This window comes from Aquarana catesbeiana, linkage group LG01, assembly GCF_042186555.1.
Source record: "Aquarana catesbeiana isolate 2022-GZ linkage group LG01, ASM4218655v1, whole genome shotgun sequence".
In the NCBI taxonomy this organism is placed as follows: domain Eukaryota; kingdom Metazoa; phylum Chordata; class Amphibia; order Anura; family Ranidae; genus Aquarana; species Aquarana catesbeiana.
In genome coordinates this window covers 718,603,759-718,629,917 of record NC_133324.1, presented here as the reverse complement: position 1 = coordinate 718,629,917, position 26,159 = coordinate 718,603,759, and the positions used below count along the sequence as shown (strand labels likewise).

General features: G+C 43.6%; 1 protein-coding gene across 2 annotated transcripts in view; it reads left to right on the top strand.

The window, feature by feature from the left end:
- LOC141111820 (uncharacterized) overlaps nt 1-26,159 on the top strand; it is a 43,632-nt gene that overhangs the window by 4,241 nt on the left and 13,232 nt on the right. For both annotated transcript variants that reach the window (XM_073603981.1, XM_073603972.1), the window contains exons 2-4: nt 19,502-19,719; nt 23,864-23,923; nt 24,100-24,237. In XM_073603981.1, the coding sequence (XP_073460082.1) occupies nt 19,552-19,719; nt 23,864-23,923; nt 24,100-24,237 (366 nt within the window). In that variant the 5' untranslated portion in view covers nt 19,502-19,551. The remainder of the gene's footprint in view (nt 1-19,501; nt 19,720-23,863; nt 23,924-24,099; nt 24,238-26,159) is intronic.

Here is a 26,159-nt window from a genome sequence, read left to right as displayed (position 1 = left end):
TTTAAAAGACTGAAAGTAATATAGAAAGTATTTCAATCAATAGATTCCTATGGAGATGTATTGAAGTTTTAGGCCCCATGCACACTGGACGTTATAATAACATTATAAAAACTCCAGTAGCTTTGCAGTGAGTTTTTAGTGTTTTTTTTTTTTTTTAGCGTTTTTTAAGCTTTTTATTATTTCAATGGGATCAAAAACATTAAACACTGGTGAGCCGCGTTTTTTAGCGTTTATCTTCGTACTTTAGAGCGTTTTTACAGCTGAAAAACCCCTCTGTGCATCAGGCCTAAAAGTATAGGTTCACCTTTAGTAACATGTTACACCCTTAACCACTTCAGTACAGGGCACACTGTACCCAAACAAAATTTTTACAATTTTTTTCCCCACAAATAGAGCTTTCTTTTGGTGGTATTTGATCACCTCTGTGGTTTTTATTTTTTGCTAAACAAATAAAAAAAGACCGAAAATTTTGAAAAAAAAAAAGTTTTTCTTCGTTTCTGTGATAAAATTTTGTAAATAAGGTGTCCTTTTATGAAAGTGCGGTAAAATAACGCTTTTCAGTTCTCAGGCATTCTCAGAGGAGATCGCTCTCCTCTGAGTGCCTGTTTATGAAAGTGTGTAGATCGCTTCTCATGTTGAGTTGAGGAGCGATCTACAAACGCCGGGAACTCCTGAGAATGGCTCCTCTCACTGTAATCTCGTGTGATATAGCGGGATTACAGTATGAAGAACCATAAAATACAAAAGTTTAACACAAATCAGCACACATTATTCCCCAACATATTAATAAAATAATAAAGATAAATTCCCCCTACACAATATACATTAACCTAATTATAAAAAAAACATTGTTTTTATCAATATTTAAAGATCATACATGTTCCTATTTAAATGTGAATGGTGTATAGTAAATGAATGTAATGCACATATATAATGCAGCTATACACCATTCATATAAATGCAAAATACATTTATAATCATTAAAAAAATAATTTTAATAAAGTATACAAGTATAAATATTTATTAATAAATTAAAATAAAATATATTTCATTATAGATAAACATAAAAATTGATAAACTGGTGCGATGCGAGAACACTGCGAATCCACTGCGGGTTCCCGCATCGCACCGACTCGCATGTCAGTTCACACTGCCATATGCGAATCGCTGGGAAGTGTCAATACATTGTTAAGGACACCCCCAGATCAGCTTGCATATCGCACTGCGAACTGACAGTTCGGACATGAATCGGATTGCATATGTGTGAACACACATGCGATCCGATTCTGGTCCGAACAGAAAAAAGGGTCCTGTGCGTGTTTGCACCGAATGCGGTGCGATATCAGCCATACTATCTGTACAGCTGATATCGCACCGCACAGACATCGCATGTAATGTGAATGGCAGTGTGCTGCAAATAACATGCGATGCCTGTGCGATGTCCGGCATCGCACAAGTGTGAACTGGGCCTAAAAGTTAACACCCCAAATCAGTTCGCATATCGCAGTGCGATCTGCAAACTCGGACAGTAATCGAATCGCATGGGTGTGAACACCCATGCAATCCGATTCTGCTGTGGACCAAAAAAAGGGTCCTGTAAGAGTTTGGTCCGAGGGCAATGCAAATTCAGCAATACTATCTGTATGGCTGAAATCGCATCGCACAGAGATCGGATGTGATTTTGCACTGCGGTGCGAATCACATCCGATCTCGGACACCGCAGCAGTGGGAACTGGCCCTAAATCATATTGCATTTGCACCAAAATGGTACAGGACCCTTTATTTGGTCCGCACTGGAATCGGATCGCATGGGTGTGAACACCCATGCGATCCGATTCCTGCACCATTACATAGTTCGCACTGCGATCTGTGAAATGATCTGGGGGTGTCATTAACTTTACATTGACACCCGCAGTGGTGCGCAGATGTCAATGTAGGTGCGATGTGAAAACCCGCACAGGAATCACGCTGGTTCACGCATCGCACAAGTGTGAACCCAGCCAGAGACGTGAACATCTAAAAAAAAATAGATAGATAGATATATATAGTGTGTATGTATGTATGTATGTATATATATATATATATATATATATATATATATATATATATATATATATATATATATATATATATATATATATATATATATATATATATATATATATATATATATATATATATATATATATATGTGTGTATATATATATGTGTGTATATATATATGTGTGTATATATATATATATATATATATATATATATATATATATATATATATACTATCCTGCTGGTTTTGGGGTGTGTAATGGTGGGGAAGGTGTGCTCTGACTGGTGAAAGAAAGAAGTCAAAAGACTTCTTTCTTTCTCCAGAATATCAGCCAGTTTCAGGCTTCTCACTCTGATTCTCCACTTCTGAAATGGTGAATCAGAAAGTGAGAATTCTGTCACAGATCGCCAGTGAGGTGTGGAGATCGCACCTTCATAAACTGGCCGTTTCTGTGAATTCTCACTGTGCTGAGATAATCAGCGAAGGACATGTTCTCCGCTGATTATCTCAGTTTCATAAACTGGTAAAGCGCTGAGATCAGCGGTGAGACTCGGGATCGCCGCTGATCTCAGTTTCATAAAAGGACACCTTAGTATGTTTCTCTAGTCATCTTCCAGGACGGCACACCTGAGAGATGAGAGGCTCCTCCCTACAGGAAACACAATCAATCGACAGCTGTTTTAAGTCCCCACCCTTCCCCTTGATCCTCAGTTTTTGATTGTGTTTCTCTCTACACAGCGAAACAGTTTGTTTTTTTCCAAATGACCCGAAGCCTGGGGCTGGTGGTCCCCCCCTGGGAGCCGGACCAAATGCCTGGGGAAGGCCTACGGCCACATCACCCTGAAAGTGAAAGAGGGCGCCGCCTGCCCGATCTTGTATGATCTCGGAGGCAAAGCAGGGTCGGGCCTGGTTAGTACCTGATGGGCCTCTGGGTCTGGCCGGATATATTTATCCTTCCTGGGGGGTTCCCCTATCCTTTCCTCAGGGGGGGCAGCAGAAACTGGAAGAGCCCCCCTGAGAGCTGAAGGCCCCTGGGTACAGTGGTGTCCCCAGAACTTCAGGGGCCTTTTTCCTGTCTCCCCCCCTTACCTGTCCGGGCATCCGTTCAGACAGGGGTGCTGGCTGTCAGTTCTTTCCAGGGCCCCGACTCCTGGGCCCCTGGTAGCTCGCGTGGGCTGCTGGGGAGGGCGCCGCCTGAACGACCCGCGTTCTTACCCAGGAGGGAAGGCTAAGAGTCAGCAGGAGCAGGCGCCCACATCCTCCTTTCGAGGAGGCATCAGTTCACTACGGTGGATGTCTGCCTAAACCACCTCAGAATGGAATGAGGAACGTACGGCATTGCCCCCCCAGGTGTATATACTGACTGGCAGGACACAGCCTAACCTTGCAGCTCCCTACGGGGACAGTAGTTGGGGGGGGGGGGGGGGCACTTTGGCGGCTATCCTCCTTGCGTGTGGACCATAAGGATGGAAAAGCAAGCCCGGTGGCTGTGGAAAAAGGGGAAGACTACAACGGTGAGTACTTTCCTTGGGAATTTAGCTGCAAAATCCCCAATCCCAGCCAGATGGTTTCTGGGCATTTGAGATAATCTCCCCTGGGGTCTAGATTCAAATAGCCCAGAAGCTTCTGCTAAAAACACCAGCTACAGCTCCCTCTTACATCAGAGATGCTGTATGGTGGACAAGTGGTGCAGAGGAGCGAGTGTGCCTAAACCACCTCAGATGGGAAAGAGGTAGGTAAGGCATTTCTTCCCCTTCCCCCTGTATTTACTAAGTGGTGCAGTGCAGGACCTGGGGTCTGCATAACAAAATAGCCCAGAAGCTACTGCTAAAACCACCAGCCACAGCTCCCTCTTACAGTAGAGACACTGTGGTGATCACAACAGTAGGTTTCCAACACTCTCCCTACATGTCCGGTTATGGGACATTAGTAGGGATGAATAGAGCGAAGGGGGGGAGGACCTGGTAGATACAAAGAGTTCCTTACAGGCCAGGTATACCACTGAACAATTTATGGATTGTGCAATGGTTGAAGGATTCAGGAGTAAGCTCTCCTGGTCAGCAGGTGCACTAGGTTATATGGCCCTATTAGCCCAGCTGCTAGGAATCTGAAGTCATAAGCTCCAACCTCCCACTCCACCTTTACATTGTGGTTATATTAAAGTGCAGGAGGTAAGAAAAACCTTTTTGTTGGTTTGGGCTACAGTCAACTCAGTGACAGATCTAAAGGTGATTTACCATAAATCGCTTCCTATATCCTTTAATTAAGGATTTTCTGTGCAAACATATGCAAGAGCTAGATAGATACATGATTGCTTGTTTAAGGCCTGCAGGTGGCTATTTTCCTCCAGGCTAAATTGGTGATCACCTTTTCTAGAGGCTGTCCTAAATTGGTCTCTAGGGCTGGGCTCATTGAGACTTTAGTTTCTGATCAGCCCCACCTGTGTATAAGCTGGCCAGCATTTGCTCAGTCTACGGAGGTAAGGTAGGACAACAGCTACTATAGTAAGGTGTCTAACCATTTTTAGAATTTGTTCCTTCACTGGGGGTGAAGTGTTAGTGTCTACAGCCCAGGCTATGCCTAGGGATCAAATTGCTCTGTTATGGTTATTTCATAAAGGGATACACCATGACTCCTCCTTGGTTGCACACCAGTAGACCTCAGTAGTGAAGGTTTGTCCTTGCTGGGATGTTTTGTGGCACAGCAGAAATACACATTTGAGATTTGTGACATCTCTGCTCATAAGGGGTATAGTGCTGTACATCAGAAATGCACTGCACTGAAGCTTGATTGTTGTCTGTTATATCCTAAAGGTACTGCCTTATTTGGCTACAGATCAGAAAAATACAACAGGGAAGGTGGTCTGTACTTTCTGGTCTTGTGACGCATGGCGGAAATGCACATCATTGAGTCTTATGACATCTCTGCTCATATTTGTTATATTGCTGCACATCAGACATACTCAAAATTGAGTTCTGTCTGGGGTTTTTTTGTGTCCTGTATTACTGCCTTATTGGTTGCTTATTAGAAAGGCAGTAGTGAAGATTGATGGTCCTGAATTGTTGGGAAATACAAATTGAACCTGTGCCAGGGGTAGTACTGGTACTGCCTTTGGTAATCGGTGCAGCCCCGCAAAGTGGCGTCAGGCTGACAGTGCTATTAACGGCAAAGGTTGCCGATTTTAGGCATGCGATTTGACATGTTGAGTCGCATGCCAAATCCCTTCAATATGGATGTGCTATCTCTATTCAGATTGTTATATTGTTGCACATCAGATATATACAAGATTGAAGGTTGTCTGTCCTTTTATGTCTTACATTTACTGCCTTATTGGCTGCATATCAGAAGGGACACAGCAGTGGGGTTGCTTGTCCTTTTCTGATTTGTTTTTGCTGCCTCAGCAGGGAGACACATTGAGGATGGTGGCGTCTCTGCTCAGTGTTGGTATATTACTACACATCAGACATACACAAAGATTGAAGATTGTTTGTGTCCTGTATGTTCTATATTTACTGCCTTATCGGCTGCATATCAGAAAGGCACAGCAGTGAGGGGTGTCTTTTCTGTTTCTCATTGTTCTACCTTGCTGCTTCTTAGGGATACACAGCAGGGGGTTGTTGGCTGCACGCCTCCAGGGAGATACAGCATTGGGGACCCCTTGCTTGTTCAACCTGAAAATTGCAAGTTACCTGCGACCTGTGTAATCTTGAGGTCTGTGGATCCAGAAAGCAGGGTCTGCTTGGTGGTGCCGCGACCTGGAGTTGCACAGACACAAATGGTTCCCATTGGAAGCCATAGTGTATGACTTTTCTCTTGCGTTTTTGCGGTTGCAGGTTGGGTCGCACAGGTGTGGGAGCCCTAAGTTTCCCTTCTGGTTTTTTGCTACACACAAGAATAGACATCATGGAGTTTATTGCCTTACTTTGCAATACACCAGAAAGATCGCAGCTAGGAAGGCTGTTTTTATGTGGCTGCACAGCAGAAATACTCAACATTGAAGCTTGTTGGTGCTTTCTGTTTCAGATTCCCTTACCTTACTGCACTTCAGAAAAACACAATGCTGCAGGTTGCTTGGGTCCTTTCCGTGTTGGTTCTATGTGACTGCACTACAGAACTGCATAACAGAAAAGATATTGTCTTGTTATGTTGGTTTAGCTAGCCAGTGCCATATTGATCTTATAACTGTATTTGGTTCATCAGAAATACGCAACATAGAAGTTTGGGTCTTTCTGTCTTATATTTATGGCCCTGTTTTGCTGTACATCAGTAAAACTCCACCGTAAACAGGACTCCCGTCCTTTATGTTTATATATCAGTTATGACCTAGCTAGCTGCACTTCAGAAACATGCAGCATTTAGGGTCGGTTCACACTAAGGCAGCACGACTTGCAGCGCGACTGCCTCAGGCGACCCAGGACACGACTCAGCGGCGACTTGCGAAACGACTTCTGTATGGAAGTCAATGCAAGTCGCCCCCAAAGTCGTACAGGAACTTTTTTCTAAGTCGGAGCGACTTGCATCGCGCCGATTTAGAACGGCTCCATTGCACAGAACAGGACGCTACTTGTCAGGTGACTAGGTCGCCTGACAAGTCGTCCCAGTGTGAACCAAGGCTGAGGGTTTGCGTGTGTCTTAATGTTTTTACAGATTGGCTGCACATCTGAAAACCAGACTGTGAGGACTGTTTGTCTACATTGAAGTTCAGATTTGGGTCTCTCCCATATTTGATATGTTGGTTTAGCTAGCCACACTCGGATACACATTATTGTCTATGCTTGTGTCCTTTCTGTCTAAATCTATTGTGCTGGGTCCACAATCTATGATCTTTTTTTAATTTGTGATATTAATAATGCATGTATCACCTTTTGTATTTCAGCCCTCTTTTCCGTGGAGGGGCTTGGAGTTCTGGCTGCAGATGTCACATGTCAGAAATCCTCAGCCCCTTACATTCAGGGATGCTGGAACCATTTCCTAGGGTTGAAGCCCAGTAGGGTTATAGGACACTGGAGGAAGGCGATAAAGAATCACCCTGCTTAGTAAGAACTTGGGAAGTTCTGTTCAGAGGAGTATTATGACCTGAAGATGAAGTATAAAGATGTCCACCCGACCGAATAGGTTACGGCTCGGTGCATGGCCTTCATCTCACCCTTCTAGCAGAACTAGATGTAGCAGTATAAGTGTTATACTCCTGCTATGAAATTTATTCTTCTGAAGTAGGCACTCAGGCGTAAGTAAAGCCACAGAGTGGGCATGCCTTAAACCCAGGGATCAAGCCTCGGTTAATCTATTACCCTTAAGTAGGCTTCCCTTTAGTCTTTGCTGATGTAAAGATAAAAATGAACAAAAAAAAAAAAAAAGGTTGTCTGTTAGGGGCCCACCTTTTTTTGCAGTTTTAATTCCCTGAACAAGGTAGTGTTAAGACAGGCCCTCTTAGTGATCAATTAGTGTCCTTGTCTTACAACACAGGTCTCTGATTAATCTTTAATGCCGCGTACACACGGTCGGACTTTTCGTCTACAAAAGTCCAACGGACGCTGACGGACTAAAGCTGGCTGGTAATCCGATCGTGTGTGGGCTTCTCCGGACTTTCAACGTACTTTTTTAGCCTCAAATCCGACAGACTTTAGATTTGAAACATGCTTCAAATCTTTACGTCGTAACTACGACGGACCCCGAAGTCCGCTCGTCTGTATGCTAGTCCGACGGACAAAAAAACGACGCATGCTCATAAGCAAAAACTAAACGGAAGCACTCGGTCTAGTAAAACTAGTGTTCGTATTGTAGGTAGCACATTCATCACGCTGCAAAATCTGTGATCGTTGAATGCAGCGCATTTTATTTCTTCTTTACGAATGCTCTAAAGAACGAAGGTGTTTTGCTGTTCATAATCAGAGTTCTCCCAAACTGATTTCTGGATTCTTTTTCTCTTTGATCTCATGAATGATATAGTATGCATTTTAAAAACAATGTTTCCATACTAATAATACTTTTTCCCATTTTTTTTTTTTTTTTTTTTTTTTTTTTTTTTTTTTTTTTTTTAGGTTTGTAAAGTTACCACAAAGAACCCATTATTCTATTTTTTTTTATAGTGATTATTTTTTAGTTTTTAGATAAAGTTAACCCAAAGCACCGTTTTTGGTTATGTCAATTTTTTATTTTCAAGACTTACCACTTGAACATTATTAACATTAGTAATGTATTTTTGGTGTGTTTTTTCCAAACTCAATGAGATTGTTGTCCCTTGTTAATTTAACATTGTGTGTAAAATCAATGATTTAAAAGAAAACACATAAAGTCTTTTGCTAAACTCAAAAAAGTTCCATTTATTCATGGTCAAAATAAAATAAAGAGGAAGTCAACGCTGGAAAAAGTCGGTGTACAAGAAAATTGGGATCTTGCGGAGTCCATATAAGAGGGAGCACAATCTGGTCCAAGAATCCCAGAGATCAACAGCACCAGCAGATGATCTAGATGTCCCCAGACTGTGGTCCTACAACAGCCTGCGTCTTCTGTCAGACCAGACTGAACCCAGGTCATCACTTTCTTCTCTTCCCTGCAGCCTTTCCTCCACGCTGCCCTGCAGCCTTCCCTGTAGCCTTCTTTTGAGGCTGTGGCTCTGGTGTTTCAGTTGTGGCAGGAGGAGGAGGAGGAGGAGGGGGGGCTGCCTCATGTAGTTGGGTGTTTTGTGTTAGCGTGCCCTGCAGCCCCTTATGGATTGTTTCCCCAAATAGGCGCTCACAAATGAGGCGCTGCTCCCAATCCATCTGAAGAAGCCTGCTGGCTAAGTAGCAGCCATAGGATTCTTCCGCTTTGGGGGGGCTCCTTAAAAAACGGGTGGCCTCTTGCATGAGGCGCAGGGATGCGTCCTGTGTGACCATCCCCTTCCTGGCCCTTTTTTTGGGAAGGTGGAGGGGAGGCACTTGGGATTCGGTCAGGCTCCTACTGGGCCCAGCCACCTCACTTGGCCCAGCCACCTCACTGGGAGCAGCCACCTCACTGGGAGCAGCCACCTCCTGCCTGACACTGGGCCCAGCCTCCTCCAGGATGATGGTGAATCCGGCCTCCTCCAGGCTGTCCATGGGCCCGGTCTCCTCCTGCCTGCCACTTTCCCCACATTCCTCCTGGATGGACTCATCCTGTGTATAAAAAAAGGACAATAGTTTTAGTATATTTTTTTGGGTTCATCAATGACACACAGTTTGCTTCTCATGAATAGCAAATTCAATGTGAATACATCTCTTTAATAAAAGAGTCTAATCAGACACCCTAATTATTTCAAGCAGGTGCCAAACATATTTAGCCACTACTGTCAATTGATATGTATACACAATTTTGAGTGCAACATTATTTTAGACAATTATAACATCCAGTTAACATCATTAATATTAGTACAGTAAATATTTGTTAAAATAATTTACCTGACTCCAGATGGTCATATCTGGTTCATCCAGGATGGAAGACCCAGCTTGCTCCTCATCAGCCTCTGCTGGGGTGGAGGGAAGGGTGGAGGGAAGGGTGGAGGGAAGGGTTGAAAGTGATGGCCTGGCTTCATTCTGGTCATCAAGAAAACTGAGTTGATTGTAGTACCACAGCCTGGGTACATAAACATCATCTGCTGATGCTCCTGATCTCCTTGATTCCTGGATCTTCTTATGCTCCCTCTTATACATGTTCCTCAAGACCCCAATTTTCTTGAGCAATGTCTCCATTGTTGCTTCCGGGATGGTCGCCTGGACAAAGGACAGAAGTCTCTCCAGCGTTGACTTCCTCACATGCTTTGCATAATACTGAGGGTGTTTCACCTCCCACAAATTCCTCATCTCTCGATATTTAGAAATAAAAGCTGTAAGGAACTCTGGATCCTTAAATAGGGGATTCATTATATCTGGAAAAGATGAAGTCACAAGACAAAAAACACTTTTATTATAGGTTTCTGCTAACCCCTCATCATCTTCTCCCTATGTAGGCCTCATCAATCTATCAAGCCATATAGGCCGCTTGCTACAAAGTCATGACCATAAAACCCAAAAAAATATATCTAAAATTACCTTCGTTTTGTAACGTCCTGGTCCACTATCACCTACGCACAGAACGTACGTACGACACGTGCGCAAGGGCCCTCTTTACACACTACGCATGTGTGAAACTCCGCCTGCGTCGCCCGCCCCTGACGTTCGAAATTAACTCATGTTCTCCGCCCCCTAATTCGACGCACAGAACGTACGTACGACACGTGCGCAAGGCCCCTCTTTATACACTACGCATGTGTGAAACTCCGCCTGCGTCGCCTGCCCCTGACGTTCGATTTTAACTCATGTTCTCCGCCCATTTTTTGTTACGGCGCGTAGTGGAGTAAATAATGGCGGAGACACCTGACATGTTGACGACCTCAGGTAGTGGAGACAGCCCGGAGGCTGGAACGTCAACAAAATCTGTGAGGCCTAGATTTAAGGCCTCTAATATGAGTTTTAAAGAGATGGTGGAGATGGTGGCCATTCTTCACAAAGACGACTATGATGGGAAGTATGGGCCGTACGCACGGCCAAATTTGCGCAAGGCCAAAATAATGGCGAAGGTCGTGGACACTTTGCAGGCATCTTTTGGGGTCCAGCGCTCCAGAGATCAACTTCGAAAAAGATGGTCTGACCTGAAACTCAGGGAGCCGGATCAATACAGACGTATCCGGAAAGTTCTTAAAAAAAGTAAGTACTTGTCGTGTTTTTCTCTTGTGTTTATTACCTTGTATACTGCTCCATGTGCTTTTCCTTCCTATACGATTTTTTGTTCATCGTTTTAAACGATCTTTTAATAAACCTCGTTACATATCTATAGATAGATCGATATAGATATAGATATATATAGAGAGAGAGAGAAATATAGAAATGTAAAACATTCTTTTTGAATATTTTAAGTTATCTTTTTTTTTTTTCTTTACATTTAGTTAGATATTTATAGATTTTGTTCTAGATATAGAGAGAGAGAGCGAGAGATCAAAAGATTATTAACTATATTTTGAGATATTGATATCTAGATATCTATCCGATATGTCTTTATAATTTTAAATATTGAGGTAAAATAGGAACTCTACACAAACCACTTCACTACAAATGTTGGAAAATTACTATGTACTAAAATATCTGTGTGCTAAGTAGATTAATAATTTTTTGTTTCACATAGGGGAAAAATCACTCAGCCAAAAAGAAGACAGTCCACCCCAAGCCAAACATGATTGGGAAATCAGCCCAAGCCCCACTGAGGATGTGGAGGAAGGAGAGGTGGGCGACATGGGCACCCCACCAGGTGAGTGTCTGACACACCAGCTTACGGTAATCTATGCATGGCTGCCTTTTGTTTAATGTAATTTTTCTACTCTATTTTAGGGGATCTTGTTGTGCTTGATTCAAGCAACAGCGCCACCCCCGAGGATGTGGAGGAATTATGCTACATGGGCACCCCACCAGGTCAGTGTCTGGGACAACAGCTTTATTATGGTAAGGTAAACTATGTATGTGTGCATATTTCTAAAGACATTTTTTGGTTTCATTCCATTTTAGGTACAAGAAGTGACTGTTTCACCTCAGAAAGTGCCCAACGGCTAATTGGTCAAATAATGGCCTGGAATAAGGACATGGATGAAATGCGTAATCGGCTGGATCGTATGCAGCAGGAAATGAAGGACATGATTGATGTTTTGGGTCGAATCTAAATGCCCTTTTTGAAACCCCAAAACATCAATCATGTCCTTCATTTCCTGTTTTGCTGACCCCATTCTGGGCCTTCTCTTTATTTTTTTGGCTGAACATAAATGGCTGTTTAACCTAATTTAAAAAAGGAGGGCTGTTTCTCGAAAATACATAAAAAATCCACAAAAAAATAAAACTTGATTTTCAAAAAAACAAAAAAAAACAAAACTTGATTTTAAAAAAACCCCAAAAAAAAAATAAAACTTGATTTTAAAAAACCAAAAAAAAAACAAAACTTGATTTTAAAAAAACCCCAAAAAAAAAATAAAACTTGATTTTAAAAAACCAAAAAAAAAACAAAACTTGATTTTCAAAAAACCAAAAAAATAAAAAAAAAAAAGCCTGTTTGCGAAAATCAAAAAGCCAAAAATATTTTTTTGTGGATTAGGTAGAAATATTTAAATATAATTATATTTTTCTACATTATTAAGATATCATTATATTTTTGTCTATGAACATTTTATACTAAATGCAGAACTGAATGCATAACAACCATTAATAAAAACATCTCCTTATAGGAATTAAATAAATGTGTGGTTTGTTATTTCAATGCTCAGTATCAGTTTGGTTATAATTGTCAAAAAGTTGTTTACAGTGGCAATGGAGCTTATTTAGACATTTAAAATGAAAATACAGTTGGCACTACAACTGCTCGACCATAACCTAGGAGAAAGCCCAAAAGAAAGGCAAGCAATAAATATAATTCAAGATTTCATCAATATTTTTTTTATTGTAAAAAATTAAATATCCTGGCCCATTGCAATGGCCCCCCTACCCATAAAATAATTAACATATTGCTGTCTAACTTGACGGGCACTTTGGGGGGCCAAGCCAGTACGGACAGTATCCAGGCCCGTAAGGTTGGCATCTATAATAAGTCCGGCCTCAGGCCCAACTGTGCCTATATAATTCTGAGAATGTTTGTTTAAAAAGTTGTGCAGAATGCAGCACGATAAAATTATAAAATTAAGTTTGTATTCCGCCAAATTAATGGCTGTTTGAAACAGGCGGAACCGGCTGGCCAGAATTCCAAACGCATTCTCAACCACTCTTCTAGCTCTGGCCAGCCGGAAATTAAAAACCCTCCTCTCCGGGGTGAGGGTTCTTTGGGGGAATGGCCTCATGAGGTGCTTGCTGAGAGCGAAGGCTTCATCGGCAATGAAGACAAAGGGGAGTCCTTCCACATTATCCGCATCAGGTGGCAATCCCAGGCCACCACTCTGGAGACGCTGGCAGAACTCCGTCTGGGCAAATACTCCTCCATCCGACATCCGGCCATTCTTCCCCACGTCCACATATAAAAAATCATAGTGTGCCGACACCACCGCCATTAAAACAATACTGTGGAACCCTTTATAATTGAAATAGTATGACCCCGAATGGGGTGGTGGCACAATGTGGACATGTTTCCCATCTATAGCCCCTCCACAATTGGGAAAGTCCCAACGGCTGGCAAAATGGGATGCCACAGTCTGCCATTCCTGTGGCGTTGAAGGAAGGTGGGGAATCAAACAAGAAAACCAAAATCAATTAATTTGGAAGCTAACATTGCAAGAAAATTAGACAATTAAAAACATTATTCCCCAGCATCAGTATAACATTCAATAATTTAATTCTTCTGGAATAACTAATATGGAAAGGCACACTTATCAGATTGCTCACCCCCTCTGATGGAACATTGATTACATTTTAGGGGGTTGTGAAATCCCTAAAAAAGATTACTTTTAGGACACGCAGGAATTTAGGGACTAAAAAGGCTACAAGACTGCAGTTGTCGCACTCTGCAGGTGCAGTTGCTAACCAGCTTACAGTAAATGAGGTAATGTAAAAAGGCATTCATGTTGCAAGGAGTACACAATCACATGCAAGGGCAATTAATGAAAACACTTTGAGGCTTGCATATGATTTGATGATGGAAATCAGCAGAGCTTCTGCTCATTTACTAAAGCACTGGAACAAATGCACTTGTAGAGTGCACATACATTTTGCAAAGTGCAACATATATTTGCTTTAGACAAATCAACACCACAGAACATTCAAGCTAATTTTTACGAGGGTGGAGGGGGGGGGTTGTGAAATCTAGATAATTGCTAATTAGCAGCACACTATTTGGAGTGAGTTTAGGTGGGGGGGGGGGGGGGGGGTTGGGAAATCTAGATAATTGCTAATTAGCAGCACACTATTTGGAGTGAGTTTAGGTGGGGGGGGGGGTTGGGAAATCTAGATAATTGCTAATTAGCAGCACACTATTTGGAGTGAGTTTAGGTGGGGGGGGGGGGTTGGGAAATCTAGATAATTGCTAATTAGCAGCACACTATTTGGAGTGAGTTTAGGTGGGGGGGGGGGGGTTGGGAAATCTAGCTAATTGCTAATTATAAGCACACTAAATACACTCAAACAAAATACATTCAAAATGAGTAGACTAGGTGGATATGTTCCCATCACTTCATGCTGGGGAGGTTATTGAAGGAAAATATACATGCATGACAAAAAATAACAGGAAAAAAATCCAGCATGTGTGAGGATAAAAAGGGGACATTCACACTATATTGCAATGATGGTAAGTAGTGTTTGAAGCAAGAAATACATTACATTATCAAAGATTACATAAAAGAACATGTGATGCTAATAAAAGAAAAATATCTTACCTTAATATAGTCCTTCTGCAGGACCTGGATGATGGCAGAACAGGTCTCTGGGATAATGATCCCCAGAGCCTGGGGGGAGATGCCTGTCGAGAACTTAAGGTCCTGCAGGCTTCCCCCTGTGGCCAAATACCGCAAGGTAGCGACCAGCCTCTGCTCCGGAGTGATGGCTTGCCTCATGCAGGTATCCTGCCTGCTGATATAGGGGGTCAGCAAAGCCAACAAACGGTCAAAAACGGGGTCCGTCATCCGGAGAAAGTTCCTGAAATCCTCAGGATTATTCTCACGGATCTCACGGAGCAAAGGCATGTGACAGAACTGGTCACGCTGAAGCAACCAATTCTTGGTCCATGAACTCCTCCTCGCCCTGTTCATGGACTGGTCTTGGGCTGAAGAATAAACTACAGCACCAAGCACATACAATGCACGAGCTCGACGACGAGTACGTACAGGTAACATGGTTTCAAAACGGTCGGCTGGTCAGAACGCACTAAACAGAACGCACTGAAGAACAGCAAGGCCTGTGAAGAGCGACCTGAAAATCAGGAACGAGCGGCCAATAAAACAAAGATTTCTCAATGCCAACTGACCAAACGCACTGAAAAGCAGATACAAACCTCACAAGCACAGACTGAACAACAGTTAAAACGAACTGAAAAATACGAGTCTCACAAGCGCGAATCGTCTCTCACCAAACTTCTACTAACACGAGATAAACACGAGATTAGCAGAAGGAGCCCAAAGGGTGTCGTACGGGCTATTGAACTTCCGTTTTATAGTCTCGTCGGACTTGGTGTACGTCACCGCGTACTAGGCTGTCGTACTTTTGTGTGGTCGTGTGTAGGCAAGTCCGTTCGTAAGAAAGTCTGCCGCAAGTCCGCCGAAGGTACGTCGGAAGTATGTCGGACAGGCTGTCGGACTTTTGTAGACGAAAAGTCCGACCGTGTGTACGCGGCATAAGGGTTCTAAGTAGCACCTACAGGCACAATAGGCCATGGTTGTTAGATGTGTGAGACAGGCAACATTGATAACCTACAAGTTTAACATGTTTTCTGATTCCATCTTTAAGAGCCCACTCCACCTAGGTCCTGCATCCGAAGCAGAGAAGGCAGGGACATCGGTGGAGTAGACATGCAGACCAGCCGCATGATCCAGCTATAATACCTTCATCAAGCATATGGAGTGGAGGTAAAACTCTCTGCAGAACCAAGGTTCGCCAAGAGGGTCTTGCAGTGGTCCCACCCTAAGGTAGGCCTGAGGTACTTGATTATCCTCTCAGGTGTGCCGTCCTGGAAGATGACTAGAGAAAATTGACAGTTACTTACCGATAACTGTTTTTCTAGGATATCTTCCAGGACGGCAGGCCTACTTCCCGCCCGTTGGAGGAGGGAAAATGGTAGAACACTAGAAGGTGAGTACCTATGAGGAATGATTTCCCTTGTGAACCAGGTTCAGGAGTTACTTCTCTACAAACTGAGGATCAAGGGGAAGGGTGAGGACTTTAAAACAGCTGTCGATTGATTGTGTTTCCTGTAGGGAGGAGCCTCTCATCTCTCAGGTGTGCCGTCCTGGAAGATATCCTAGAAAAACAGTTATCGGTAAGTAACTGTCAATTTTTCTCCTTCTCTGATGGGCACTGATGAGGCTGCACTGATAGGTGGCACTGGAATGCACCTCTGGGCACTCATAGGTGGTACTGATGGGTACTTATGGGTGGCACTTATGGACACTGGATGGCACTGATGGGTGGCACTGATTGGCATCACTGATTAGGAGGCACTGGCAGGTATTGCTGGTGGGCACTGATTGGCATCATGTGTGGGCACACATTGCCACCCGGGATGCCATACCTCGTGGTCATCAGTGGTGGTCCTGGGTGGGCATCTGAGGGGGGGCTGCACTGATAACATCCTGTTTGCATCAGGATCAGCCGTGATTGGACATGGATGATCACATGGTAAAGAATCTCCGTCAGATACTTTTTACCTAGATCAGAGTTGGGTGTGTCAGAGTGACATGCTGCAACAATGATCGCCGTGATGCGCACCCCCTTGTTATCCTCATATGACGTCTGGTCAGGATATCGCAACCACTTTGCCAACATCATTTTGCTATATGGTGGGCGGCAAGTGGTTAAATACAGTGCTGCTGGGAAGGGATCAGTCCACACAGCCACGTCATTCATTCGGAGTTCTGCGAATGAATAAACTACAGCTACTGTCTCCCACTGTGGCAGACGCCTTTGTAGTTCTCAAACTGTCTAGGGCGCTGATGAGTGCTCTTGTAGCTCATGGACATTTCCTATAGTTTTTAAGCAGCCTGTAAATTGACATTTTCTTACCTGCAAGATATATTTATATATATTTTATTAGGAACCAGGTTGGACCCCCTTTTTTGCCTTCAGAACTGCCTTCATCCTTCGTGGCATAAATTCAACAAGGTGTTGGAAACATTCCTCAGAAATTTTGCTCCATATTGACATGATAGCATCACGCAGCTGCTGCAGATTTGTTGGCTGTACATCCATGATGTGAATCTCCCATTCCACCACATCCCAAAGGTGCTCTATTGGATTGAGATTTGGTGAGTGTGGAGGCCATTAGAGTACAGAGAACACATTGTCATGTTCAAGAAACCATTGGTGAGATGATTTGATCTCTGTGACATGGTGCATATTATCATGCTGGAAGTAGCCATCAGAAGATGGGTACACTGCAGTCATAAAGGGATGGACATGGTCAGCAACAATACTCAGGTAGGCCGTGGGGTTTAAACGATGCTCATTTCTACTAATTGTACTAAGAGACCCAAAGTGTGCCAAGAAAATACACACACACACACACACACACACACACACACACACACACACACACACACACACACACACACACACACACACACACACACACACACCCTTACACCACCAGTCCGAACTGATGATACAAGGCAGGATGGATCCATGCTTTCATGTTTGCGCAAAATTCTGACCCTACCATCTGAATGTCACAGCTGAAATCAAGACTCATCAGACCAGGCAACGTATTGCCAATCTTCTATTGTCTAATTTTGTGCGAATTGTAGCCTCGGTTTCCTTTTCTTAGGAGACAGGATTGGCACTCGTTGTGGCCTGCTGCTGCTGTAGCCCATCTGCTTCAAGGTGCAATGTGTTGTGCATTCAGAGATGGCATTCTGCATACCTTGGCATTCTGCATACCTTGGTTGTAACAAGTGGTTATTTGAGTAACTGTTGCCTTTATATCATCATCAAACCAGTCTGCCCATTCTCCTCTGACATCAACAAGGAATTTTCATTCACAAAACTGCCTCTCACTGGATATTTTCTCTCTTTCAGACCATTCTCTGTAAACCCTAGAGATGGTTGTGTGTGAAAATACCAATAGATTAGCAGTTTTGAAATACTCAGACCAGCCTGTTTGGCACCAACAACCATAGAAGGCTGTATTTCTATGGATCACAGAAGTTCAGTTTGTTTTGCACTCCTGTGACCCGTTTTCAGCAGACAGTAGCCTGAAGTCCGCTCATAAATGATGTCAGAATGTGTCCAGGTTCGAGCTTCATCACGACTGTGGAGTTGGGATCTACCCAGATCACTGGACCGGCACCCAAGCCGCTGAGAGCCTGAGCTAGCCGCTCCCACCCCCTCCACAGCTCAGCGCTCCAGTGAGCAAGGAGGTGGCAGAGCAGAGAGCTGTGACTGACAGTCAGCTGCTCCCTGCTCGGGGAGCTGTGAGAACTGAGCGATCGGTGGTGTTCTATCGCTTGGGTTAGAGGTGTTAGAGGTGCCGGGGGACAGATGCGCCATCAGACCAATGCTGCATCCACCTATGTAAGTAAGAATGGAGAGAGAGAGAGACACCCCCCCCCCCCCCCCCCCCAAAGCCACGGCTCTGTGTCGAAATGAACAAAAATGGAAAAGGTCTGGTGTCACCCGCAAACCACCCCCATCCCAATATATGCAACACAAAACAGGAAATCGCCCCGTGAATGTGTTTAGCCAACAATTGATAGAGTAAATGCAGTCTCAAAATTTATTAAAATAGTCCTGCAAACAAACATGAATCATAGCCAAGCCGCTGAAATGATACATACAGTAGAAAATGTCATTACACGTATCAAGGTATAAAAAGTTTTCCAACGCGTTTCGCAAGACCATGCTCGCTTCATCAGGGGTAGATGCATGTGTAGTACATCTGTAGGGGGTATAATGAACCAAATAAGTATCAACACAGACATGGTATCATGACAATTTAGCCAAGAGGGTCCAAAAATGCATGGCCCTATACTCACCAGAAGCTGGATCAAACTACCAATTACTTGATACTCAGAGGCGGCAGTAATGAGCGTCCGACTCAGGAGCTGAAGGGGCAGAGGAAAAACCAACCCAACAGAGCACAAACGGGGGGGCAGACATGGCCGGGATGTGGGAATGTGTCACCAAAGATCTTCCAGTATCCATTAATAATGTCAACTGAAAAATAAATGCATATGTATCAATAGGTGTTGCCATACCAGCATAGAAGTAAAGTAGTATATGATAAGAGTATGTATATGCATGAACCAAACTGGTTCAATAATGGTATGAGCTAGGAATCTAGGGGACAAAGGAGAGAAAAAAATATATAGAAATAAAACAGAACAAAAACAACGTGATAAATGGAATGGACACACAGAGCAGAGGCTCGGCTTGGGTGCCCCCCCTGCTTGCTCTGGGGGCACTTGGCAGGAGGGAGGGGCCAGGAGCGCCGGCATGGGACTCGAAAAGGGGAGGATCTGGGCTGCTCTGTGCAAAACAATTGCACAGAGCAGGTAAGTATAACATGTTTGTTATTTTTAAACAAAAAAAAAGACTTTAATATCACTTTAGATTGCTTATTGAGTAATGCTATCCAAAGCCTAAAGAAAGGTTTGTTGGCATGGGAAACTAAGCCAAGAACTAGGTTTCCTTAACTTGTGGAATATGAAAATTAGCATTTGATTGTGGACTTTTTATATTCTGATCAGGCTGTATAAAGATGTCATAAACCTATTAACTTGCTGCTTTGTTCTAGGATCGAAGATTTGGAGCCACCTCACGGATCTTGTGACCGGTTTCTGGTCCATGATGGATCGCTACCGTTATTTTATATTCAACCAGCGGAGTATGGTGGTACTTGGAATCCTCCAGATAGCATGTACTGCCATCTCCGTGGTCTGTGGTCTCATGGATGGTGCTTTTCGGAAAGAATCCACATTGGGGAAAACCAGGGTTCCTCTTTGGGCAGGAATGGTAAATTTTTTTTTTTTTTTTCCTCATAGCTGGGTTCATTTTTGGAAGTTTAAGTTTTACATAGAATATATGAAAATGTAACTATTACCTCACCAACCATAACAAGGAAACATGGAATACGTCCACAGTGTACAAATTAAAAAACAGGAAAAAATAATAATAATAAGCAAAGAAACAAAATTTAAATAAATGTAGGTACACATCTTGGGGCTGGATGGGGTGGTACATAATCCCAAATAGCCAGACATTGAGGACGGTAGGGCTTAAAGCATCATGGCTCAAATATAAGTACAGATCATAGGTGATAAATCTGTGCGACTATCTTTTAATACTGGCTCCACTTCACATGCTACACCTACCTTCACACCCAAACTCGCGATAATGGTCACAGTGGTCTCTATAAATTGGCTGTAGAGTGCACAATTTTATTGGCTAAGCAATGAGTCTTCGAATTCAAGAATTAAATTAAAGTTCCAGCCAAACTGATAGTATCGTTTTGAAAATGGTAAGGTGGGGTTGGAACCTTTATCACATTTTTGAATTTAGGAAAGGGCAACATCACATACATCAAACACTGAGAGGTTGTACAAATTTTAAGCAGCAGGAGGAACATGCCCCAATTTTCATAGGTAGAACAAGTTATGAATTTGAATGGTACAAAAACCACTGTAGATGGTCTTAAGTGTCGCAATGCGATTACAACCTCAGGTAAATGAAAATGTATTCTAGATGTTGCGATGCTTGGAAGCGCTATCAGATTTTAATCTCTCTTCCAATAGACCTTTATCCATACTGATGGCAGTTTTATTTTTCTAGTTAGAACGTGTTGAGTAATCCAAAATGTGACACTGGAGCACAAGGTTAGCAGAAATCTAATGGGGCACATTTTCTGTTGACCACTATCAACGTGGAATTTGTCCCCACTTTAGAGAGCATTCATCTCACTTTGCTTTGGGTCTCTGTAACAAGAAGGGAGGGGAAGAGAAATCTGTAACAGACACAGCAATAAAAACCAAGAAGATTTTAGCCTTTACCCACCCTAAATAAATGGGCCGCCTAGCACATTGTATGTAAATACAGTGCACTAAATGCACTCAAATGGTAGAAGGTTGATCAGATGGGTCAGTGGTGCGTAAGCTTGTGCACACATGCATATATAAAAGCCTGATCTGGTTAGACCACGTGTAGCTTACCTATGTGGCAAAGGACAGCATAACCTGACCAAAAAACAAACAAGCCCCAAACCTCCTGAAAGTCCCCCTCGCATATTTCCCTGGATCTCTAAATACTTGTTATCCAGGAAATCTGATTTAAGACAGGCCACTTTCAAATGGCCACCAAGTGCCACAGAAGGGGTAATTCTGTCCATGGCTTAGACTGCATCCTAAAGGCTCTCTCAAAGTGTAATCACTTGGAAAAGATTCTTACTGGAAGCTTTCAGGCAGCACATATATCTAGAGTATAAATGTTGTCTTCTGTGAGCCGTCTTATGATTCTGTTGTAGGCTAAACCCAGCTGTATACCACCAATGACCAATCCTTAGCTATCATGGCTACATTCATATTTATTTTATTTATTTTTTTAGGCTTTTATTCTTCTATTTTTACCTGATGATTCAGCCAGCAAGTCTGTTCTTATTCAATAGAACAAGTTGTCCTGCTGATGTAGCAGTTCCAGGGTTGAGCCAAACCATTTAACACTGACATGGGTGCTTACAATGGTCGGCTTTTTTTTATTTATGTAAAACCTTTATTCCAAAAGGAACAAAACTGTTTGCTGTAACTGCATAAAATGTGTGCGCTGGAGTTTGCCTTCAATTTGTTAGATCTAAATCTGTTAGATGAACTAACACTCGCCTTCCCCAGTTTAAAAAGTATAGGTAGGACACCACTCACCCAGCCCAATGCATGTGCCAGACCGACATTGCTGCTGTCTCTGTTACTCCTCCACCCAGGCTGCATTACTGAATATTAAATTTTCTGGTTTCGGGTTTAATACTGCTTGAAGTAAAATTGTGTTGGATTCAACCTCTGTGAATCAACAGAGGTTGTAAACCTCCAACACCCCCCCCCCCCCCCCCCCCCCAAAAAAAAAAAAAGACAAAGGCATAATGAGCTAGTGTGCATTGCATACTAGCTCATTATGTAAGGCCCCTTGCACACTGGGGCGTTTTTCAGGCGCTTTAGCGTTAAAAAAAGCGCCTGAAAGAAGCCTCATCTGCAATCTCAATGTGAAAGCCCGAGTGCTTTCACACTGGGGCGCTGCGCTGGCAGGGCGTCAAAAAAAGTCCTGCAAGCAGCTTCTTTGCAGCGCTTTCGTGTTTTTGCCCCGGGGCTGGGTGCGCAGATGGCCCGAGCCCTTTAACACTGCCAGCGCCCGAAGTGTGAAAGAGGTCTTAAGCAGCGCTTTACCAGCGTTTTTCGGGCGCTGGCAGTGTGAAAGGGCTCGGGTTTTTACACTGGCATTGCAGATGAGGCTTCTTTCAGGCGCTTTACAGGCCTTTTTTTGTTTTAACGCTAAAGTGCCTGAAATACGCCTGAAAAACGCCCCAGTGTGAAAGGGGTCTAATATTTATCTTTATAACGATGCCCTGCAGTGGCGCCAGCACACTGTTGACCCGGCCGACTTCTTTCCCGAAGTAACATCCAGGTTTGCGGGCTCCGGCGCTGTGATTGGCCACAATGACGTCACCACATGGGCCCTGAAGAAACTGCACGAGCAGGCCGTTCCTTCAGTGCACGTGCGCCAATGACGTCAACGGCAGGGTATATAGTGAATATCTACTAAACACTGCAAGTTTAGGAGATATTTACAGTACCTGCAGGTAAGCCTTACTTATAGGCTTACCTGTAGGTACAATTAAAGAGGAAGACTTTACTTCTGCTTTAAGCTGAATGTGGATGGTGCCAAGTCAGCAGGTGACATTACTGTCTAGTCTGGGTTTATCTGATTGCTCTGAAACAAAACAATATGTACCACCACTGGTATACACAGGGCTTTTTTTCTCAGGGAATAGGTGCAGGAACCCCACCCTTCCGAGTCACTCTTCGTCTCCGCCCCCTACCCGTCTCTGAGCACCATCCCTTGGTTTCACCCCCTACCCACCTCCCAGTACAGCACCTTTCTGAGAATACAGAACCAAGTATTTTGGGCTACTCAGTAATTTTTATGAAATTTGTTAAAGAATACAAGAAAGATAGTAAAACAGATCCCTTGCAATGAGCAACAATAGACTCCACCCCAGCAACAATAGACTCCACCCCAGCAACAATAGACTCCACCCCAGCAACAATAGACTCCACCCCAGCAACAATAGACTCCACCCCAGCAACAATAGACTCCACCCCAGCAACAATAGACTCCACCCCAGCAACAATAGACTCCACCCCAGCAACAATAGACTCCACCCCAGCAACAATAGACTCCACCCCAGCAACAATAGACTCCACCCCAGCAACAATAGACTCCACCCCAGCAACAATAGACCCCCACACAAAAACAGATCCCCCACCAGCGATAATAGATCCCCCAGCAGCCAGCAACAATAGACCCTCCAGCACCCCTTGCCAGTACATACATTCAGTGCTGGAGGTGCCGGAACTGCGTTCCCCCGCGTTGCCGCTGAAAAAAAGGCCTGGGTATACACCTTAAAGCTAGGTACACACGATCTGATTTTTTTCGTTCAACCCAGCGGGCTGAACAGAAAATAAACTGAGGAGCTCGCTGTACTAACTATCAGATGTTAGTACAGCGATCTCCCCCACTGAGCTTTTGTGTTCTGACAGCGGAACCACCTTCCCCGCCAGAGCACACCACCATTGGCTGATCAGATGCTGATTGGCAGATGTTTTTTTGGTCATGCCCCTTCAACAGAAACTGGACAGCCTGCCATACACACGGGCTTCTGATGAACCGGCTGATATTGGCAGATATTAGGCCCGTGTGTACGAGGCTTTAGGTTTTTGGTACCATTTCTTTGCAACAAATGCATTCCACTATACTTAATTTACTAAGGTAAATAAATTCCAAGGTGACTTTAGTTTTCTGATGTATATTTTTATTATTATAATGCTATTTGCACAGAATATACTAGACACAAATCATTGCTTGCTGTTCGATTTCAATCGATTGCCCTTGTTTCTAGATCATGGCTGTTCCTGGTTTGATGGCCTTATTTTCATCACAGAAGAAGAATCCTGTTCTTGTAAGACTGCTTTATCTTTTTAATGATGTTGCATTTTAAATCTCTTACATTTTTTTTTTTTTTTCTTTCTTTCTTTTTTTGATATCTGGTGTTTTATAGCCCAGTTGTGTGTCTTGATTTCCTGCTGCAGTACCCATAAATGCAAGCCTTGCTGACCACTCTTTCCTTGTCTACAGGTGAATGCACTTATTGTGGTCTCTGTGTTTTCCTGTTTCACAACCTTAATTCTTATAGTTTATGCCTGTCTGACTTTGGCATATGGGGAGGATGATGATGAAGTTTTCTCTCATACACCTGTACACATTGTACACACAGTAAGTACCTTCCGTACGTATGTATGGTATGTAATATGCATGTCCGTATTTAACCAATTGATGGTTCTGGGACACTAGTCCAAATTAAAAATAGGGGGGGGGGTAGTTTTTCGGCCAGATAATTCTGTAGTGCAGTATCTCACTCACTACAGGCTTACTACAGTCTCCCACATACAAAAATTAAAATTTGTTACTACTATGAAGTTTATTACGGTTACCAATCTTGGAGGAGTAAATATGAATGGAAGTATGCGTCCAATCAACATATTAGGTGCCCTCTGGATTCTTGCTGTAGTGGAATGCAAAATAAAATTTGATTAGGCCCTGTTCACATTATCAAGTAGTAGCATTCCCACTACGCCGTTTTGACATGCAATTTTCACAACGCATTCACACCATTTTCTTTTCAGGTAACAAGCTTCACATGTTTTTTGTGAAGCATGATGTGTAGCGTGACAGTTGCGGCAGAATAGCATCGCATTTTGGGTGCCACTGAGCCCCGATTCACACTGATACAGTGCAGGAAACGCAGTGAATCCTGTGTTTCCCGCACCCCATCGCAATATCTTCTGTGATTTGCTGCGTGTGTCAATTAAAAGTTATCGATGCCTCAAAAGCAAGTTGCAAACGCAGCGCTTTTGCCTGAATAGGATCACATGGGCATAAACACCCATGTGATCCGATTCCAGTGCGGGTAAAAAAAAACAAAGAAAAAACACCTTTTTAAAGGCGGTTCGATTTGAGCCAGTAAAAATGTGTGAACCTAGGCTGAAGGATAATGGCATCCAATCGCGCGCAGTGTGCTGTGATTGCTATGCAATTTGGGATTGTGGACAGAATGGCAGCGATTCTGCCCACAATCCCAAATTGCAAGATGTGGATGTGAACCCCATTTTCATGAAATTTTGAGCTGGGCACATATATCTGCTCTTCAAAGCATTAAGTTCTGTTGCTTTGTCCTGCTCTGTTATCAGTCTGATAACTTCTCACACATTCCCTGAGAGTGGAGATAGAAGTGTGTATGAGGGGAGGTTGCTGTAAATAGAATAGCAGACTGCTAAACTAGTCACAGGCATGCTCTGCATGTAAAGGGAGGGGGTGTGTGCGCTTTTCCTCCAATCGGCTGTCTCACGGTGTATAGCCAGTATCCACACCTACAGGGGAACCAGGAAGAGAAATCTCCTAACACGATGTGCACTTTCTAAACAGTATATAAAGATGAAGACCGCAGATATACATGTAAAACTTATGTAGTGAGATTTGTTTCATCCCTGTGTATCATCTGAGGCTGTTCACTTCACTGGGTATATGGAGGGTTTACATCCGCTTTAACCGGTTGCCGCAGTTATACTGCGGCAAGTTGGCTCGGCTGCGAGAATCGACGTACTGGTACATCGGTTCGTGCACTAGCTTTTGCGGGCGCAGGAAAGCGAGCTAGAACAGGGATCTGTCAAACAAATGAGAGGGAGAGAGAGCGACTCTCCCCAGTTAGGCCCCTTTCACACTGGGGCGGTTTGCAGGCGGTATTGCGCTAAAAATACCGCCTGCAAACCGCCCCTAAACAGCCTCCGCTGTTTGTTCAGTGTGAAAGCCCGAGGGCTTTCACACTGAAGCGGTGCGCTGGCAGGACGGTGAAAAAAGTCCTGCAAACCGCTTCTTTGGAGCGGTGAAGGAGCGGTGTATTCACCGCTCCTAAACCGCTCCTGCCCATTGAAATCAATGGGACAGCGCGGCTATAGCTATAGCCGCGCTGTATGAGGGATTTTAACCCTTTTTCGTCCGCCAGCGGGGGTTAAAACCGCACCGCTAGCGGCCGAATACCGCTGCAAGAACGACGGTACAGCAGCGCTAAAAATAGCGCTGTTGTACCGCCGACGCCCCCACCGCCCCAGTGTGAAAGGGGCCTTAGAAACGCCTTCCAG